General features: G+C 36.2%; 1 protein-coding gene across 1 annotated transcript; it reads right to left on the bottom strand.

Moving 5' to 3' along the window:
• Positions 1 to 11,258: 11,258 nt before the first annotated feature.
• On the bottom strand, positions 11,259 to 13,739 carry LOC122083386 (protein RGF1 INDUCIBLE TRANSCRIPTION FACTOR 1-like). Its single transcript, XM_042651165.1, has 3 exons — positions 13,458 to 13,739; positions 11,902 to 12,127; positions 11,259 to 11,819 (listed from the first exon to the last, which is right to left on the bottom strand). Exons 2-3 carry the CDS (start codon positions 12,085 to 12,087, stop codon positions 11,430 to 11,432), a joined length of 576 nt encoding a protein of 191 aa, XP_042507099.1. The 5' UTR covers positions 12,088 to 12,127; positions 13,458 to 13,739; the 3' UTR covers positions 11,259 to 11,429.
• Between the last annotated feature and the right edge of the window lie 1,115 nt (positions 13,740 to 14,854).

The following is a 14,854-nucleotide window of genomic DNA, read 5'->3' as shown; positions in this document are numbered from 1 at the left end:
CAAATCCATTCACAAATTTAATATTCAAATTTTAATCGTTTATCCATTAGAATATGAAAATTACTTCTGATTCCAAATTCAATCACTAATCGGATAATCTGGTTATTATCCGATTTGGTGGATATATAATAAATTGTAATTAAAAACTGATATATGTCATATTCACCATTCACGTCCCATTCATCGTTTATGTATCCATATATTTGATTAATATATTAACATTGTCATGACAAATAGGTTGAATATCTTAATGGTTAAATGCTTCAATCATTCCATAGTTTCATTAAAATCCAATAAGGTCACTTAATCAGTTAGACAGATGAGGACATATATATTTGGATATTTTATTATCATCAAATAGTTAAATGAAGTGGATAATAATTAGTCGAAATTGGGATTATTGTATTCGTATCCGAATAGTTATGATGGACTAGAATAGTTTCCCAATATTGATATTTTGGATACAGATTTTCGACTATCCAATTAGATCCCTATTAGCCGGATAGGCTTATGAGAGCAGGATAAACCCGAATGAAGATAAGTACCCAAATTTGATTTTCCGAATTATTAGAGAAATTGATTTTATTCAGGACATAATCAACATGAATCTTTCTTTCTGTTGTTTCTATTTTACTCGCTATAACAATTGACTCTTTCAACTGCCAAGTGTAACTTTCATTATTGGAGCGAGGGAAAAGTAAGTTGTGAACCTAGCTAGTGTGTCTAGGACGTGGCTGGTTGGTTAATGTTGCAGCAAGAAATCGTCCTAGGATGTTTCCATGTCCTGCATAAAGAAACACACACAAGAGAGTGAGTGTTGGGCTAATCCAGCAGGGGACTCTCCGATGTCTAATTTAGATCTCTCTCCAAATAGATAATTCCAGTAAGAACGGAAAAAGATCGATCCTCTGAAAAGAGGTTCACTTGGGTATTTATAGTTGAAAAATGGTGAGCATCGAGTGAGAGTCCTACTTTGTAGCTTCCTAATGTTGGTAGGAGTTTGAATATAACAAGAGTTGTAACGGGAAAGTGAATATATAGAATATCCCAGCTATGAAAACTCCAACGTATTGACCATATCTCGGGGGACATTGTGAGATATCCTTCCTTTTGGGGATGATTCGATTTTCCGTTGATAGTCATTTTCAAACTAGGATTAGTCTATATCCTGTGGCTCACGTGCTAGGCTTGGTAAGCCCTTTTGGGAGTATTTTGGTGAGGAAAACCCGCTGGATTCTCAGGCCGACTGACCTGAGTCGAGTGGTCTGATTGCTGAACTATGTATCCCAAGCGACGGGTTGCACGTGTCACTTTCCGCCCAGCTAGTGAATGCTTTGGACCTACTGTTCAGTTAAGGAACTAATGCAGTTGGACTTATTTAGTGATTCGGATAGCCGAGTAGTAAAACATTCGTGTAATGCCCTCCTTACGTTGGTGCTTGCTTAGCTGTTCGGCTGTCAAAGTCCCTTTTGGTAAAGTAGTCAGCTGGTCTGCTTCTAGTCTGGATGTCTACTTTAAACTGGATGGGCGGCATTGTTGGGCCTAGGCTGTTCGTCTGGGCCTGTATTAGAACTTTCCAGGTTCTGAGCTTGCTACCTGCTCGGTTCATTCGGTACGCCCTTGACGGTTGCATATTTTTGCCTAACAGTTAATAACTTAGTCAATTATTATTAGATGTAAGATAAAGTTTTCTTTAACCAGATGGTGAAGTTTATCGCCCAATCTTAGGGTCCATGGTTTCTGAACCTCCTGAAAATACTCCCTCATAATATTCTGTGATCCTGATCAATCCATTCATTGTGGGTGCAGGTTAACTCGATCCTTTAATTTTTATACAGATTTGTTTTGGCTGTATTTGTCAAATTCAATTCATGAGTTGAGTTGTTTTGTAGCGATGGCTTGACCACGACTCTTTATCGACTCTCTTATCATATGTAATTGTCCCTACTATTGCAATTTTCGTAGAAGATGGGATTTGTGTTTCTATGCTTTCCATCATGGACCTTTCTTTTCTTTGTTTGGTTCTGAATTGTGTGATTAGATTGTTAATTGTGACTTCCTAGGCATTAATAATTGAGGAAGCACAGCCCACTTTATTAGAGTAGCTCCATTCCTCCCCCAAAACACCCCCCCCAATGATCAAATAATCGGTATCAGATCGGCCACATTGTATTGATATGAGCAGAGGCCGATTTAGATCAGTATCGACACCCACCAATCCTGATTTCTGGCAAACTCCATATCGCTGCATAGATTCAGAGCAAGGGTAAAGCTAAAAAATGATTTATAAGAAAAAACAGGGATAAAATAATCCGATCCCACTGATACGTGCTGATCCGGCATTGGTATCGGATCTGCTACTGTGAACTTAAACCAAGACCAGGTACAATCCTTTGCTTGAACAGAGAGGCATTACTTTGGGCCAGAATTTGTGATTATTAAGGGGTCGGTTGCAATGCATGGGCTTGGACTTTGCCCTTTTTTTGTGAAGCCAACATATCTGTGGTCTAGTCCAAATGACCTACTGGCCAACACATAAAAAAGTAGGGCAGAATTTGTAATGTATTGGCCAAGGAGGCAAGGACACGGAAATCATAAGTAGGCCCAGTTCATCCTACAAGTTCTTGGGCTCTGGCACTGCCTTGAAAACTGAATTATGAAAGAGCAGTTGGGCTGCCTAGGAATCATAAAAGGTAAAATGAACCAAAATATTCCGATTGAAGAGAGATGTTGGTCGTTGCATCAAAGCAGATACCCCCATAAGCACGAATCAATGGGAAATAGGGAAAAAGAAGTCTAGAAAACAGCACGGGTCTTACAGGAAGAGATGAAGTGACCTCTCTGTTCCTAATGGAAAACGGAAATCTCATCACTATTTATACTTAAAGAGAGAGAGATCATAACCCATGGAACAAGAATTTTTTTAATTTTAGTTTGGTTCAGTTTTTGGGTCAAGTTGAATAGCGGTTTAATAAGTCGAACCCATATTTAAGTTTCCATTGAGTTATATGGGTCATGGGCTAAGTAATTTTGATTTTTCTATTGTAAAATGTAGATTCTAGAAGTCCAAATATTGGAGATTTAAGATTATATAAGATTAAGTAGTGTTAGATCAAACACCAAGAAACACGAATAAAGAAAGACAATAGATCCGTACGACACAGAGATTTAACGAGGTTCACACACCAGGGTGGTGTGCTACGTCCTCGGGCGAAGAAGAAGATGATTCACTATGCAGAAGAAAGATTACACCCTAACAGCGGCGAGGAAGAACTCGCCCTGAAACCCTAGCTTCGTGAAAACCCTAGAATACAATGACTCTCAACAAGCAACAGTACATTATATATATACTCCAAATAGCGGTTCGACCCATCGGGTCGCGGTCGATCCGGTCGAACCATACCGCGGGGGCGTAGCCCCCGCACCCCCATACGAGATCAGTGATGGGCTCCGAGCTTGGGCCTATCGGCCCAAGCCCTCTGCTTCCATCACAGATCTCAGAAAATTTTCCATTCGGGTCGCCACCAAAATATGTCGGATCGGGTCAATCTTCAAAACGGGTCAAGAATTCGAGACAAACTTAACAAGTAGTTAGTTTCTAAAGTATTGATGCATAAATAGAACTTTAAAAAGGTTTACTACAAGCCAAGAATATACATATGTTGCCCATGAGTTTCAAGTTCAGTATAAAAAAGAAATGGACTAGAATAATTCCATATATGAAAGATGACATACACCTATCATGGTATCAGAACAAAGGGCTCGAACCTTTTAGGAGTACTTTTCCTCTTCCTCCAGGTGGACTGTTAGATTTCATAGCAACAGTAGGTATGATAGACGAAGACCGAAGACCGAGACTTTTCTTTAAGTCTCTTGGAACTTCTAGTCTCTATGGTGTCACTCCTATTGCCATTCTCACCTTCATTTGGTATCTCTTCAGGAATTTTTACATTCAATAGGCAGAAAAGAAACTTCTTGCAGGTGAAAGAGCAGAACCTGGAACTGGAATTGCCTTGAAGCAGTTCCACATCGCAACATTCACACCTATTTTCCTTTTTATCATTAATCCTCCCCCCGCTCTCTTGCCCATTGTGTTGGTTGTTGTTGTTGCGGTCCACTATTGTTATGTTTGTCTCGAATTCTTGACCTATTTTAAAGATTGACTCGTTCCGACATATTTTGGTGACGACCCGCGACTTGAAAGTTGGAATATATAATGTACTGTTGTCATGTTGATAAAATTATTGTAATTTGGGGATTTTTTGAGCTAGGGTTTCAGGACGAGTTTTCTCGCCATTGCTTGGGTGTAATCTCTTTTCTACATAGTGAAATATCTTCTTTGCCTGAGGATGTAGCACACCACACTAGTGTGTGAACCTCGTTAAATCTCTATGTTATATGGATCTATTGTCTGTTTATTTTCATATTTTCTTGGTGTTTGATCTAACAACTATATGTATCGAATCCCGATGAAATGTACTCTTTTGAATCTATCATATTGAGAAGGATAAGAATTTCTCACGAAATGCAATGTAGTAAATAATGAATCTTAATCCTAATTCAATAGTATAGCTTGAAATTGAATCAGGGATACAAAGAAGTACTTATGCTATATCATGTCTAAACAGTAAACTAGGACATCTACATTTTATTAATCTCAAATAGGACACCCACAAATCCCACTATTTATTTTTTATTTTTATTTTATTTATTTATTTATTGCACGAAAGATCCTCAAGGAGGGGATTCATTAATCACATTGGGGAAAAAAAAAAAAAAGAAACTACAATGCTTAGGAGATCATCCAGAAAGTAGTGGCTCTACATACCCAAGTGAGGGTAAAGGCTCTACATACCCAAGTGAGGGTAAAGTAAGGGCCATATACAAATAGCATGGGCATGAATAGTCTCATCTCTATTAATAAAGCAACAAACAAAAACCTCAAGGGACGAAAGAAGGCATATGATAGAATTTTACACTCTACCAATGGAATTATGGAATGAATTATCTTGTTATTTATTTATTTGGAGTAAAGGCTTGTGGGCACATAGACTTTCAAACCATTAGCAAGGCGCAACTATCAGGCTAACCTAGTGCTTGCGAATGAATTATCTTGGCTACTTATGCTAAGTATAATTTTCCTTGAATTAAAGGGAAAACAACTTCAGACTTGGATCCTCTCCAATTTCCCAGTGCATTCAATGAAACTATTGAACAACTGATAGCACTCAAGCACATCTCTGACCATCGGATATGCTTTGGATGCATTGGTGCACTTGAGAGGATCTGATTCTTATAAAATGGGGGTAATTAAGATTGCATATATTATGACCATCCCCATACCTTGCATTGGAAGGAGCCTAATGCATTTGGAACATCCTCTTTTTTTTTTTTTTTTTAATGTCATTAATGTGAAATATCTCAAACTATAGATTAAGTAATACAACAAGTGAAATATCTCAAATTATCATTAAGTAATAAAACAACAACAACAACAAAACATATCGCAACCCAATGGGATCAGCAACATGGATCTGTGCAAGAACAAAAAGGAAAAGTAAAAGGGAAAGAAAGCCAGAACACAACAATAATACCTTTTTTATTTTTTCGGTAAATAACAACAATAGAACATGCATACATGAAAAAGAATATAGTAGGGAGAGTAGGAAAGGATGAGAAACCTCAAATTTATTAATAAAAAATAATAGGGAGAGTAGGAAAGGATGAGAATTCTCACGTTTATTAATAAAAAAAAAATAAAAAAAAATAGAGAGAATAGGAAACGATGAGAAACCTCAAGTTTATTGGTCTTGGAACTCGTAAGCTACTTCTTTTTTCCCTTGGACTGATGAAGTATTGATTGCATCAAATTGTTATGGTTGGACAAGACTCAAGGTTAAATCCCTACTTTGATTTCCACATATAAATTAATCGAAAGTGTAAATTGGCATGATGTTCTTGTTAAACTTCTCCATCGAAAAAGAAACTCTAACATGATCAAACTATATCACATATCTAGTGTGTTTTATTTTGAAATCTTACCTTGGAGATGGATCGATTTTGAAAATCTCTACGATTCGAGGCGTTCATTTTCATAAGAAGTTCTTTCTCTCTCTGATCTCCGCTTAAAAATTGATGAAACTTGCAAATTGGCAAGTTGTTTTTGCTAAACATTTCTGTCCAAAAAGAAAAATTAACATGATAAGACTGTATCACATACCTATTGTGTTTTGTTTTGCAATCGTACCTTAGAGAGGAATTGATGGTGGAGATCTTTGGGGACAAACTAACGACGGAAATCGCTACAATTTGCTGCATACATTTCCACGTGAAAGTTCTCTCTCTCTCTCTCTCTCTCTCTCTCTCTCTCTATATATATATATATATATATATATATACATTACACATTATTTAATGGCATTTTTTATTAGTTTTGTTTAGGTACTTATTTTTTATGATTAATGTAAAGTCCCAAGGGTACTATTTGGGAAAATATTTTTCTTTGGGACTAATATTAAGATTTATATAGAAATAATATTTTATAGGAAGGGAAAATTTGCCTTGAATGCTCAAGAACTTGAGAATCATTATGGATCAAGTACCACAAATAAAATTTGGATTATCAATCGGTCATGTTGGGCCAATCTTGATCGGGCTTAGTCAAACTTGTACTCTTACACTGTGACTTACCTATTTAAGGAATGAAGCGGTCTTGATCAAGTTCCAAGTTTTAATCGGACTTCTACTAATTAGGCTAATCGGACTTTAAACGGGCTAACGCACCATTAAAACCTTAAAAGGATTTTAATTATCTTAGATTTAGAAATTTTAATATATTTATTAAATCATTAATTTTTTTCAAAAAAAAAAATTTACACTTAATTATATTTTTCAATAATTGATAAAAATATTGATATATATCTTATTCTACAACAAAAACAAAAACAAAAGACAAACAAAAAAAACAAAAAAAACAAAAAACAAAAAACAAAAAACAAAAAACAAAAAACAAAAAACAAAAAACAAAAAACAAAAGGAAAAACAAAATATACATATAAACATTCAGGTTGAATTGGGCTTATAATCGGTCGGGCTGGTCAGGGCACCCGTTGGGCTTATACTGTGCATTGGGAACGACCGATTAAAAATGGAAAGGGCATGAGCTCGACATTAATTAATTGGGCCAATCTTGACCGGTCTTTAATCAAGCAGGGCTGGTTGGGCTAGGCCTCAAATTGACACACCTAACTAAAATAGTGTTTAGAAGGCCTTTTAGAAAATAATTAATGCTAAAAAAATTTTAAACTTTATCTCAAAAGGAAGATAATTAGAAAAATGTGTTTTTCTTTGCAAGGGACACATTAAAAATGACTAGAATAAGTTCATTGCAGATACAAAGTTGTTAATTGAATCAATTAAGTTTCATCTTTGATATTTATCAAAAGAAAAATACTATATGTTCCAATATCGTCTCTCTCTCTCTCTCTCTCACTCACACGTACACACATGCACACCCACGCACATACTAGATTGGGATCTAATGGTGTTCAATTCAAAAGCCTAAGCTTCATGATGGAGAGGCCCTTACTAGGGTCACAAGCCCAAAAGTAGGACTAAAACCTACCCATGGAGCTGGACTCACTGCATGAAGACGTATTTTGAAATTCTTCTCTTCTTTCTCAATCTTAAAACACCTCTCAAGTTTATCATGTAAAATCAATGGAACTACAAGAAATAAAACAACTCAAATGGAAAACTTCAACTTCAAAGCCATGTATTATTTAAGTATCTATACATGTTCCTGTATACAAGTATGCTTATTAATCATAAGTCTTTACTACATTGTTTCAATCTAAGGTCATTAAGACCCCAAATTATTCATTAAAGCAATTTTGTTTATTCCATTTGTTTAGGGTTCCTTTTTATTTATTTATTTATTTAAGGAAACAAAACCATTTTAACAAGTAGAGCAAGAAAAATGCATTTGAGGGTGGACTTTAGTGCAACGGTAAGGTTATTCCATTGTTACTAAGCAGTCATAAATTTGAGTAAGAAAATAGCCTCTCTACAAAGCGGGGATAAGGCTTTGACCCTCCTCAGGCCCCGCAGTATACACCCAATGAAAAGCAAGACTAGTACATAGGGGTGTCAATGGGCCAGGTTGGGATGGGTTTTTTAAAACCCAGCCCAACCCTAAGGTCTCTTAACTCAACCCTAAGCCCTGCCCAACCCTAGGTCAGGCTGTGATATCTCAACCAAGGCCCAACCATGTGGGTTTAGCCCAACCCAGCCTAGCCCTGGACCCTGATTGGGCCTGACTTAATCCAATCCAGCCCAGCTCAGTACTATAGGTAACTTGGTTGCTTGATCTTGATGTATTGTAGAGTCCAAAGACCAAAATTTTCATATATATGTAGATTGTGGAAAATGACAGACTTTTTGTAGACCTTTTTCTATAAGTACCTGTTTATAATTATTAAACATATTTATATTATTATAAACTTAATATATTAGGTTGAGTTAGATTGAGTTGGGTTTGGCTGAGACCTTAACCTAGGCCCAACCCAACCCAGCATCAGGCCTGAAATTCTCAACCCTAGCCCACTCTATGGCCTGAAATCTCAGCCCAGGCCCTGCTTGGGCTCAGAGTGGGTTAGTGCGGGTTCTATCTCCTATTATAACTCTCTTGGAGAGTCATTGAGTGTTTTCACTCAAGTTATAAAACCTCTCACAGGAAAAATATACAAATAAAAACACAAACCAAAATCTTTAAGGGTTAGAGTAAAAAGTTCAAAACTCACTGGTATGATTCTCAAAGCTCAAAACAAATCCCAACAGGAAGAACACGTTTGGGCATATAAGGCACATCAGGGACTCCCGGAAGTCTCTTGGGCACACGACCAAGTTAGGTATAAGGCCCAAGTCTTAAGAGCTACGAAAATCATCTTACAACAGTAGAAAAGTAAATAACATTTACAAGATAGAAACTAATTCTTTAGTCTTAATTAATCTTGATGAGAGTTCCTTGAAACTTAGACTTAAATCGTAACCAAAAACCCTTATCTATTATCAATCTTCGTACCATAACCATTCCTAGTTCACCTAAGCAGCAGCTTTTCTCTCTCCCTAATCAGCCTAGAATTTCATTATTTCAGCCCAGTCCTTGTCCTTTTTTTTTTGGTTACATATACTATTGTGCAATACCTACATTAAACAGTATTTATGCAGAGACTGTTTCAGTTCAAAAGATGGAAACATTTGATATATCTAGGGTAAGAGAACCCTGCCGGAAACACTAGATCAGCGGGCCAATGGGAGGACGAATAGGAACATATTCATCACATGCCAAGGGGGAGGGGGGAGTGCAATCTTTACACACCCTACATAGTCTGGCCATCTCCTACGCCAGACTGACAGGATTTTTTTTCCCCCATATATCTATATATTCAAACTCATTAATACTACTAGAAGTAATAATTAAATAAGAATAAATTAAGAAAAATAGCAGGTCGAGGCACTCATCTGAAGCTTATATGTCAAACCAAATAAGCATAATGTTGTAAGTATTTTGTGGAATGGTAGACTCCAGGTCTGTTCATGTGTCATGTTTTAGCCTAACTTGCCAAATGTCAAAATGAAGCATTGAAAAATCTGAGACTATCAAAAATTTTGGTTGGCAATCAAGAGGGTCCTTCAACATGCATGTGAGGTTATGATATTATGGATTGAGCTTCTAGTTCATTGGCAGGGAGCTAAGCAGTTGGGCTCTCATGTTAACCCGGCCAAGGAAAGACGTTGGTTTGACACTCTCATTCCCCATCTCTTTAAAAAGAAAATAGTAATACTAGCAGTAGTTGTTGTAGTATTGTAATAAGTATTACCAAGTCTCCCAATGGGCCCCTTGCTAGCCTCTCGTGTCCCTTGTCTGGCCTCCTTGTAGACCTTCTGTGGCCCCTTAGTTGCCTGGCCTAGTGGCCTTATTGAAAAAGTTTTAACCTTACTTTCTCCTTGTGCATGCTATTTATGCATGCTTAATATTTCGGGCTTGGGCTGGTGTATTGAGTTGGGCTGCTATCAGCTTGAGCTAGTCCCCTAAAAGTTTGGGCTTAAGCCAGCGCGAGACAATTCCGATAATTTCAAGGCCACGATTATTAGGCCTTAGGCGGACCAAGTCAGACCTACATGTCTACTAGCATTTGTGTGTGCAGTGTGCCTTCACATACCCTTGTCAAATGTGTTATATATCTGGGTTCATTCATTATATTTTTCACCATATTTCTAATATGAGAGAGGATGGTTTAAAAAGAGATTTGAGAGAATACACGCCCACCTTGTAATGTGAGGACCTCTTAGATCAACATCAATGATGAGAATCTTATGAAATGATACAATTGATTGTCCACTATGCAAGACTTTGGTAATGATATGATTGGATACATACAACATATGAGTACTCACACATATATTCTCAGATTCTCTTTTACATGATAAAGTCTGTCTAGATCAATCCTTTGTAGCAAAAATTTAAAAGTAAATGTGAGTGAAAGATTCCATTGAATCAAATTTGATTCATCGATCTAAGAAATAGCAAGAATTCCTAATCTCTCTCAATTCGAAGATCTAGGATTTGAATTGATGTCTTTTCATTGATAGGGTTCAAAAAAAAAATTTTTGTCTGTCTGTGAATCATCTCATAAAAAGTAGTGTAATAAAGCATCAATTCAATTTCGATTCGTCCATAACCATAATTAGATGAATCTGGAAAATAGGAAAAAAAAAAAAGATGGATTTAGCCTATAGGCTAGAGGGGATTGACTCAGGAACAAATTTCATTAGGAACTCCATTGCAAAGTTCAGGCCTAACCCAGCAAAAACCCCATTCTTAGACTCAACTAAAATGTTGTAGCATTGATTGAGAGAAGCCGCTCTACACATATTTTATTGATTCATCCCAAAGATTTCATTTCATTGGAATTTGATTATGATGATCCCCGTTAAGTCTCCGTGGATGAATGAATAAAGCACTCAACTTGTCAACAAATCGATTAAAATAAATTAGATTAGAGTTTGCAGTTTTTTCTTCTCCAATACCTCAATGTGACATGAGTGTGAAAGAAGTTCCAAGAATCAAATTTCCTTTTAGAATGGATAAAATCACTTATTTTGGTTTTTTGATCCCATATTATAGTGTGGATGTCGAATGATGTGAAAAATCTCCCTCCATGCCATACAAACCTTAAGGCACTTACAATCACAGATAAACAAATGAAAATTATCTCATCAATTAAAATAGACTAAAGTTTTTAGCAAACTATAAACCAGACATAGTTTCCTCCCATAATTAGATAGATCTTCAAGGTTCCCTATTAGCTTCACCAAAAAAAAAAACCCATGAACATCAAGGATAATATAAACAAGCAGTCACCGGATCAATACAAAGGGGACCTTCTAGGATTTCCTTTCCTCTTCTTGACAAGTAGAGATTTTTCTTCGCTTCTTCTGGAATCACCATTCTCTGTAATGCTATCACTGCTATTGTGATTCTCATCATCTCCATCAGATACGTTGGCGTTAAAGCTCTTGCAGTAGAGAGAGCAGAATCTGTAATTGCCTTGAAGCAATTTTGCAGTACAGCATTCACACCTATTCTCGCTGCTACTATTATTCCTTCTCCCACTCCCATTGTGTTGGTTCTTGCTTTTAGGCTTAAGATATATAGCCTTTGCACCATTAATCATCACTCGTTGGATTCCAGATATGTCCAATAAGTAGTTGAGGTCCTCTATGTGAATTGAATCGCGGCGAGATGTCTTTCGAATCTGCAAAAGAACCATAAACAATGTTAAATGTGATCACCAATCTTACAACCATAGTCTTGGGTCGACTGTGAGAAGATCTAACCTGGAGAATGGAATGACCTTCATGGGTAGGCTTGCAAGACTTACAGAAAGGATTTCCCAAACAATCACTACAATAAAAATTACACCCTTTTCCAAGAGAACAGTTGCATGGTTGGAAGAAGTCATGCTGCAAAAGTTGAAATAACCATTCTTGGCCTGGGAATTTGCTTGTCCCACTGACTTCCATGTCCTTTTTATCTTCTTCCTTGTACTTCCACAATGTTCTGCTGCCAGGTAGAACGACTATGGTAAGAAGAAAAAGTTGAAATTTGAAAAAGATGAATATGAAATATCGATATAAACCATTTTGATTTGATGATTCAAGATTTCTCTCAAGGGATGGGTTTTTTTATGCCCTCCCCTTGTATATATGATACATTATCTAGCAGTATTTTTGCGATCATCATCATCACCAGCCCAAGTCAGCATTAGAGTAACTTTCTATCAAAAAAAAAAAAAGCATTAGAGTAACCCATTATATGTATATATGACAATGATGCTACTAATAATAAAGATCTTTCCTGGGAGCACATTTAAGATCCCTCAAATTGAGAAATGCAACCTTTGAGCCTGGTTTTGACTTTCTATGAACTGACTAATAATACCAACAATAAAAGAAATAATTGGTCAAGTAATAATTAGGTAGATATTTTCCAACTAGTTGCATGTACTAATTTCTTTATCATCACACACTCCAAGCTTCAGATAAGAACCCATAGGAATATCCACATGGTTAGACCCAAAATCCCAATCTCAGATAGAAGATTAAGCACATTCTTCTTCTAGGACAGACTAACACCATATCTAGATTGAACAACTTCAATGCCCAATAAATATCAAGCATACCTAAATCTGTCATTTGAAAATGTTGATTTGAAAAATACCTTAACATCCTTCATCCTAGAAGAGTCAATTTCTTTTTCCAAAATTAATAATATCATTCACATATACAACAAGAATAATCACCTTGGATCCACATCAATGAACGCAAACAAAATGATTAGAGAAGTACTATGTGAACACATAACCACCAACAACCTTATTGGATTTCTCAAACCAATCACAAGAGACCTGTTTCAACCCATAAATAGTCTTGTGGAGATGATAAATTTTTATGCATTCTCCCCGCTAAGCAACATAACCAAGAGTTGCTCTAGACATACTCCTCAAGATCATTGTTAGAAAACAGTTTGAAATCAAGTTGAATCAAAGGTCAGTAAAGATTATTGGCCAAGGATATAAATAAGGATTTCAGTATCAATATCTATCGTATCAGATGGGTGAGTTTAAGAGACATATTGTATCGCATTGTATAGGAGAGACACAAGATACACTTTAGATATGCATGACAGTGGTAGAAAAATAAAATTGCATGGATGTACTTCTTCCCTTAAATTGATGAAGTATTGATTGACTGTTATGGATGGAGCGGACTTAAGGTTAAATCCCTAATTTGATTTATGCTTATAAATTGATGGAAAGTATGAATTGGCATGATGTGCTTGCTAAAATTCTCTATCGAAAAGGAAACCATAATATGATTGAACTATCACATACCTGGTGTATTTTGTTTTGCGATCGCACTTTGGAGATGGATTGATGGCGAAAATCTCTACGATTCACGGCTTACATTTCCGCAAGAAGGTTCTCACACTCTCTCTGATTTCCGCTTAGAAATTGATGGAAAGTGTAAATCGGCAGGATGTTCTTGCTGAACTTCTTTATCGAAAAGGAAACCCTAACATGATCGACTATATCACATACTTGGTGTGCTTTGTTTTGAAATCATACCTTGGAGACAGACTGAAGGCGAAAATCTCTATGATTCATGGTATAAATTTCCACTAGAAAGTTCTCTCTCTCTCTCTCTCTCTGACACATTATATAATGATTTTCTAATCTTTAGGTTTATTTAATTGGTTCTTATTTTTTTGTCATTAATGTAAAAGAGTAGTATTTGGGTAATAAATCTAAATAATTTCTCTATTTTATGCTTTAGTCATTCTTTCTTCTTCTAGATTTTTTTATGCATTTATGTAATGAATTCCATTTGTGGGTATTATCTGTCTTCAGATTTAATATTAAGATTCATATAGAATCTTTTTAGGAAAGGAAAAATTGCACTAAATGTTCAAGAACTTGAGCATCATTATAGAGTACCACAATTGAATAGTGTTTAGAAGGCCCTTTAGAAAATGTTTAATTCTAAAACATGTAAAAACTCTCTCTCTCTCTCTCTCTCTCTCTCTCTCTCTCTCACACACACACACACACACACACACACACACACACACATGCACATATACATACACAAGATTGGGACTTGATAGTATCCAATCCAAAAGCCTAAGCTTCAGGTGAGGCCCTTTCTAGGGTCATGAGAGTAGTAGTTGCACACTACTCGACAAATAAGTCCCAATCTTGTGTGTATATATGTGAATGTGTGTGTGTGTGTGTGTGTGTGTGTGTGTGTGAGAGAGAGAGAGAGAGAGAGAGAGAGAGAGAGACCATGAGATAGTAGTTGCACACTACTTGACAAATGTAGCACTAAAACTTGGTCATGGAGCTACACTCACTGCATCATGACCTAGTTTGAAAATCTTCTCTTCTATTTCAATATTAAAACTCCTCTCTCATTTATCATGGAAAATCAATGGAACCACAAGAACTAAAACAACTAAGATCGAAAACTTTGATTCCTAAGCCATTTATCTATTAAATACCGATGCATTATCCTATATACAAATATGCTTATAAATCATGTTTCTTGACTACATTTTTTCAATCCAAGGTCATTAAAACTTAAGTTATTCATCAAAGCAATTTTGTCGGTTCTATTTGTTTAAATTTTTTTTAATAAACAAAATCCATTTTAACAAGTAGAGCTAGACTAGTGCTTTTAATTTCTTACAAAGACAGAGATGTTCTATCCCCTACTACAACTCTCTTGAAGA

Source organism: Macadamia integrifolia, chromosome 7 (assembly GCF_013358625.1).
Source record: "Macadamia integrifolia cultivar HAES 741 chromosome 7, SCU_Mint_v3, whole genome shotgun sequence".
Classification (NCBI taxonomy): domain Eukaryota; kingdom Viridiplantae; phylum Streptophyta; class Magnoliopsida; order Proteales; family Proteaceae; genus Macadamia; species Macadamia integrifolia.
The sequence above is the reverse complement of the archived record's forward strand: the minus strand, read 5'-3'. Positions and strand labels throughout refer to the sequence as shown.

Bases quoted from the DNA above. Each gene is read 5' to 3' on its own strand.
- LOC122083386 (XM_042651165.1), bottom strand. From the start codon at position 12,087: ATGGAAGTCAGTGGGACAAGCAAATTCCCAGGCCAAGAATGGTTATTT. The intron at 11,820-11,901 runs GTTAGATCTTCT...GTTCTTTTGCAG, and splicing joins AAGGTCATTCCATTCTCCAG to ATTCGAAAGACATCTCGCCG.